This window comes from Nelusetta ayraudi, unplaced genomic scaffold (assembly GCF_046127955.1).
Source record: "Nelusetta ayraudi isolate G7.1 ecotype Tasmania unplaced genomic scaffold, CSIRO-AGI_Nayr_v1 ptg000073l, whole genome shotgun sequence".
NCBI classification, from domain to species: domain Eukaryota; kingdom Metazoa; phylum Chordata; class Actinopteri; order Tetraodontiformes; family Monacanthidae; genus Nelusetta; species Nelusetta ayraudi.
The window spans coordinates 620,699-627,500 of record NW_027466123.1 but is presented as its reverse complement, the minus strand read 5'-3'; the positions used below and the strand labels follow the sequence as shown (position 1 = coordinate 627,500).

Genomic DNA, 6,802 nt, shown 5'->3' with positions numbered 1-6,802 from the left:
ACTGCTCGAAGTTGCGGACCGACTCGGTGGTGGGGCGCTGCCACGTGGTGGTGCGCGTGTTGTGGTCCACGTAGTAGATCCTGCCGCGGTCGTCCACGCGGCGCTCCCACCTGGCAGACGGAGGGAAACGAGACGGGGACACGGTGACGGGGTGAAAAGCTGGGGTGTAAATGAATCACGGAGTTTAATAGGTTGAAAAGTCGAGCTGCGGGAGGTCTGTGGCCGATACGAAAAAAAACACACACACACAACCACTGCTCTCTCACTGAAGATGACACTCGGGCTGAATAATGTCTAACCTGGCGTACAGTAAAATGAAATGATCCGTTTAAAGTTTAATTTGCCTCAAACAAACATCCTCGCGCAAACAGATCTATCATCTATCATTCGAAAATGATATACATATATGCATATGTGCACATATATATATGCATATATATGTGCACATATGCACATATATATGCATATATATATATGTGTATATATACATATATGTATGTGTATGTGTATATATATATGTTGAAAGTACTTGACTCCTCGGAGTAAAAACATGAGATGTGCGAGTCAACAGCAAGTGGCTGTTAACTCAGCCGAGTCACTACGTCGTTGCCATTTATGCTTCCCGAATACTCAGGGGGAGACACTCACCCTGGTGGGAGGGGCTGCGGCCTTTCCCAGGTGGTGGTCCTGGTGTTGTGGTCGACATAGTACGTTCTCCCGTGGGGGTCCTTCCTTTGCTCCCACCTGAACGGAAAGAGTTTAAAGAGTCAAAAATCCTTTTTGAAAAAAGTGTAGTGAACGAACATTAAGGGAGTGAAAGAAAATGACTTGTGCCATCAATTGATTGGTTTCACAGAGCCGATGAGAAAAACAGAGTTCCGGCGTGTAATGTTTGGAGATTAGAAGAGGAGAAGGCGACATCAAGTGGTCACATTTTAAATTGCAGCACTCTCTCACTCTCCATCCCTCTCCGGAGCTCGCCAGTAAACTAATAAACGAATAAAGTTTGGCGCCCTTTCTTTCGCACCAAAGGAGAAACAATGGAGTCGACTACATCCTCAAGTGACGATGTCCTGGTAATGGCTGCATTAACAAAAGAAAAAGAATAGAAGAATAGAATAGCTAAAGCACTGGTGAAATTTCTCTGGGTAAAATTTAAGCTCCTGGATGCCGTCGACATGCCAACGTCATTTTGAATTGGTCAGAGGTCCAGCGGTTCTCGCTGCAGATGTGGAACGTTGCATTGACTTTCAGAGTTTTTTTTTTTTTTTTTTTTTAATTAAAGCAAATTATTTGCCTCGCAAATTCACTCCCGGTGTGCAAGGACCTTAAGGGTCGGAAAACCAAATGACTTTTATTGTACTGCGATTATACACTTTTATCAATGTATTTATGGGCAGAACATTAAGCTTTCACCAATATATAAATCATAAATCAAGCCAAAATATTACACACTAATGCTAATCATAATATAGATAATACTACTACTACAACTACAACTACTACTACTAATAATAATAATGTTGATGATGTAAATGCAGTAAAACACCGAATGAAAGCAGAGGTGGGAGCTTTACCCGGGTGGCAGGGCGTCTGAAGCTCCACCATTGGGGACCTGCTGTCGGGGCTTGGCCCCATCCGTCGTGGCAGGGGCGTTGCCACCACTGCTACCACTGCTACCGCTAGCACCTGCGGTAGCATTTGGCTCTCCTTGTGCTAAGGAGGAGGAGGAGGAGGGGGAGGGGCAGGAGGGAGGGCACGGCGAGGAGGAGGAGGAGGTTGTGGCAGCCACTGCCGAGGACGTCGTGGAGGAGGAACCAGCAGCAGCAGCAGCATCAGCAGTGCTATCAGCGGGTTTAGCAGCAGCAGCAGCAGCAGCAGCAGCAGCAGCAGCAGAGGAGGAGGAGGAGGAGGAGGAGGCTGGAGGGTTAGTAGGGGCTGGAAGCGGCTGCGGTGGGCTATTTGGTGCGGCGTCCCGGTCTGGCACGTTGGCGTCTTGGCTGCAGTCCCCGTCGTCGCCCGCGGGAGGCAGCGCGTCGGCAGCGGGCAAAGGCGGGGCCTCGGCGGCGTCGCCAGAGTCGCCGTTGACTGCGGAGAATTGGAGAAAGAATCAAGTTTTTTTTTTTTTCTCTCTCGTCTGATCGTGCGAAGCTGCTTCACTTGCGTGCAGGATTTTAAAAAAATGAATAAAGATCTGAAAAATAGGTCCAATTTGGGAGCTTTAAACTACAAAATCTGCTTCTTGTCTGGAGGTCTTGACTGTTGGCATCACTAAATTTTTTGAAACTCAAGACAGCAGTGACATTTTCTTTCTTTACAAACAATACGTCAGAAACCGTCTTGTTCAAACTTGACATCTACCTTAATTATGACTGCCGTACGTGCATGTGCGCACACACACACGCACACTTTTCCCACCAGTAAATTACATTAAGTACTAGGGATGCACCGATACCGATACCAGTATTGGGTATCGGTAGATATGCTGGGATTGAGATGAAATAGGGCCGATACAAACCAAGATACTTCTGAATGGGGATGCACGGAAAGCTTTGATGGGTATCGGTACTGATACCAGCATGGGGTATAGGTACCGGTACCAGTATTGGTGTCGATACCAGCATCGGGTATTGGTACCAGTAACATCTATGGGTAGCGATACCGGGAGAGGAGCACTCTACTCGTACTCGTAAAAATACGGGCCGATACCACGACGCCGATACCACTTGTACATGCATGTATATGACCATTTTTGTTAAACGTGAGTTTGTACTGCAAGTGAAACTTGTTCCAGAAAAACATGCTGAGGAATGTTGTTCAAATAACACAACATCGGTGCAAAAACTGAAAAGAAAAAAATGTAATCGTCTTAGCTTGTTTTATCTAATGCTCGGTATCGGTGAGTACTGATATGCAAGTACTTGTACTATACTTGGTATCGGGGATCCGTACCGATACCCGATACTGATATCAGTACCCATAGGGTATCGGTACTAATACCAGAGTTGAGTGTGCAATACCAGTTCTATATGTATACATATGACAGTATTTTGTTAAATGAATGTTTGTACTGCAGTCAAACTTGCTCTAGAAAAACACGCTGACAAACGTTGTTGAAATAACACAACATCTGTAGAAAGAACAGAAAAAAAAAAATCAAAGTAATACAATACTTTTTCTATAACGTAATGACCTTATTGAGTACTCGGTACTGAGTAGTGAGTACTGAAACGCAAATACTCGCAGCAGCTCTGGCTGTTCAAATTGCTGCCGACTCCCACCGCACACGCTGCTTTGGTTTTTAACATTTGACTTTCACCCTTCCTGGGGCAAGTTTTAAGACAAGAGGTGCCGACATCAGCGCAGCCTCCGGGGCCTGACTCAATAAAAATAAATAAATAATGGACCGACCAGCCCAACACTGGGACCGAGTGAAGCGCAGGGGACTGGTGAGCTGCTTGCAGCCGGTTGAATTACATACTGAATTGAACATCAAATTTCAACAACAAATTTGAAATGTATGTCTTTGGTGCGTCACATTTACGTCACCTTTTATTTTGTAGCCTGAACTTGAACTTGAACTCAAACATTGACTCACGGTTCGGACCGACACGAACAAAACATGATGTGCAACACCAAAGGAACATTAAACACGCACTAACACACTCAAAGACACTCACACACTTGCAGTTCAACAACAGCAATGAACAGAACTCCACAAAACAATTCCCCCATAATCCTTTGCGGCTCGAGGGGAGCATCCAGCTCCCCACGGCCGCCACAATAGTGAGCAAGCAATAAATATTTTAGCGCGGATGCTTTTTTCTTTTCTTTTGTTTTTTATGCCTGGCCCAGTGTGTCCGAGTTACGCCGGGGGTGGGGTGTGGGGGTGTGGGGGTGTAAACAATGCGCTGGTCAAAACACATCAAACACCAGCTATATGTATGTGTGTGTGTATATATATATATATAGGTAATAAAAAAATATTTAAAAAAATGTAACAAAAAATTTCAAATTTCAAAAAAATGTTATAAAAAAAATTCAGAGCTCATTTGTCCCAAAATATGTGATTGATTGATTAAAAAGAAAACACAGTCACCTGTCGTTGTCCCGGCGTGATCACCATCAGCTGGCCGGTGGAGCGGGGAGCAGCTGGCCGTGGCCTCTCCGTTGACGGCGTGGCTCAGGGCCGAGCTGCAGGAGCTGGAAGGCACCTCGCCGTCCACACTGTTGGAGGCCGAGCAGGAAGCCGAGCGGGGGCCCAACCCTGCACCGTTCGACGAGCTGCCACAGGAGAGAGCGCAAGTTCACTCAGTTAGCTAGCTAGCTTAGCGTCCGGCGTTAGAGCCATGACTGCCAGATACTTCTGAATGGGGATGCACTGATACCAGTATCGGGTATCTGCACTGATACCAGCATCGGGTATCGGTTCCGGGTATAAGCACCGATATCAGCATTGGGTATTGGTACCAGGTATCAGTACCGATACCAGTATCGGGAATCGGTGCCAGGTACTGCACTGATACCAGGTATTGTACAGATACCAGATATCGTACCAATGCCAGTACCGATACAATACCAGTACGATATCCAATACTGGTATTGGTACCTGTATCAGTAACTGATATCTGATCAGTGTCTGATATTGGTAACAATGTCGGGGTTGAGTACTGTACTCGTACTCCGATACCAGTAGAATATGTATGCATATGACAACTTTGTTAAATGTGTGTTTATACTTGTACTTGAAACTTGTTTCATAAAAACATGTTGAGGAATGTTGATCAAATGACACAACATCTGTGGGAAAATTAAATAAAAATCAAAGTAATTCTATAATGTGTAATGTCCTTATCAAGTGCTCTGTACCGGTCAATTCAATTCAATTCAATTCAATAATTTCAGTCACTTATTGACTGGACGTGATAGAAAGTGGGCTAGCGTTATTTATGTGCAATAAATTTGGGTCGCGACTTCATGATGTGGCTCCAGATACTACCAGCCGAGAACCACTGATGTAAATCACACGTGAACACAAACACGTTATCAGAAAATTGGCTTTTTGGGAACTTTATCAAAGTGGAAACTGACGCATTTACACATAGGCAGATAAAATGTGTCGCAACACAATTTTATCTGACAAAACGAGGCAAGGTGAAGGTTAGGTTAGGAAAGTTAATCATGCTGAAGTGACGTCAGCCGATTTCCAACAATGCCTAACTTGGAGCCTTGGGGGCGGGGGTAAATCTTCAAAGGTGTCTTCAGCGTTAATGTTTTATATTGCACCTTTTCTTTTAAATCTTGTAAACAGTGACGTATTCACAACAAATACCAGAACAAAAAGTAAAACAACTTGCTGTGTAAGCAGTAATTTAATGCTGAAGACAGATTTGACCTAAAAAAAAAAAAAAAAGAAAAGAAAAAAAAAGAAGAATAATAATGATTATAAAGATTATATATACTGTATATCAAATAAAAGTACAGTCATTTCACATTTTGTCTAGACAATGTTTTTCCAGACATGGAGGAAAAACTAGCAGAAACCCTCGAGTTAGGAAAGTGGAACAAATCGCTCACAAATGGCCCACTGTGCACTTTCGAGTCCACAATAATTGGTCGTCGCGCCTCTTTAAAGACCCTTAATTTTACTGCCTTTGATAATGGGAGAAAAGTCCAAAAAAATCCCTTGCGCCTGTTCTCTTTGACAGGTTACGGAAAAAGCAGAAGAAGAAAAGAAAAGAAAAGTTGTTGTTTCAAAGAGCACTTCTTTGTGTCCTGCAGCCCTGCGAGCGACCGCAATGCAGCGAGAAACCAGAGTTGCTGCCCCCCCCCCCACCCGCCACCCCACGTGAACGTCCTGCTCATTACGCTGAGCCCACATTCTCGCTCGGCGGTTTTCCAATAAAAAAAAAAAAACAACATTAGCGAAGTGTGGAGGATAATGGGCCTAAAGCAGCGCAACAAGACTTGTTGAAAAAGCAGCAGAAAACGCAGATATACTGTATATACATGCATATGTATAGATATATATGTATGTGTATATATATATATATATACACACACACACACACACACACATATATACATATACATATACACATACATACATACATATGTATGTACACCTCACACCTACATATATATAGTACATATATATCTACATATATATATATACACACATACATACATACATAGATACATACATATATGTATATATACATATATACATACATATATGTATACATACATACATTCATACATACATACATATGTATCCATATATACACACATATATGTATATATACATATATATAGACACTCTCAGGTGGGCTTCCTTAAACAATGGTGGTGCAAAATGGCTTACTGGGAGCCAGACCCTGATTGATCCGTCTACATATATATATATATTCTTATAGATATTTGAGTACTGATCTAAGGGGAGGAAACCCAAATTAATTTTTATTGTACTACCATTATACACTTATTAATGTATTTATGGGTGCTTTATTAAGCATTCAACAACATAGAAATGCTAAATCAAGACAAATTTGACACAGTGGACCTTTAAATGTTTTGCGCGTGACCCGTCTTAAAGTTACGGCGTGTAACATAATGGATCCCGATGGCAAGCGTGTCGAGCTCTGCATGTAATCAAGACGTAATTCAAAGTAATTCAAATATTTTTCTTCCAGATCTATATAGAATTTTTAGCTAATTAATCACGCGAGACTGGGATGGGGGTTTAAAATGGGAACTGGATCATATATTTTTAAAATTATTTTTATTACGCGCGTTTTCTTCC

At 42.8% G+C, this 6,802-nt stretch overlaps 1 protein-coding gene across 2 annotated transcripts in view; it reads right to left on the bottom strand.

The window, feature by feature from the left end:
- Positions 1 to 6,802, bottom strand: part of LOC142899523 (NEDD4-like E3 ubiquitin-protein ligase WWP1) — a 28,530-nt gene that overhangs the window by 11,588 nt on the left and 10,140 nt on the right. For both annotated transcript variants that reach the window (XM_076043140.1, XM_076043141.1), the window contains exons 8-11: positions 4,100 to 4,284; positions 1,578 to 2,088; positions 649 to 744; positions 1 to 110 (exon numbers count right to left, since the gene is read on the bottom strand). The exon at positions 1 to 110 is cut by the window's left edge and continues 65 nt beyond it. In XM_076043140.1, coding sequence (XP_075899255.1) covers positions 1 to 110; positions 649 to 744; positions 1,578 to 2,088; positions 4,100 to 4,284 — 902 coding nt within the window. The remainder of the gene's footprint in view (positions 111 to 648; positions 745 to 1,577; positions 2,089 to 4,099; positions 4,285 to 6,802) is intronic.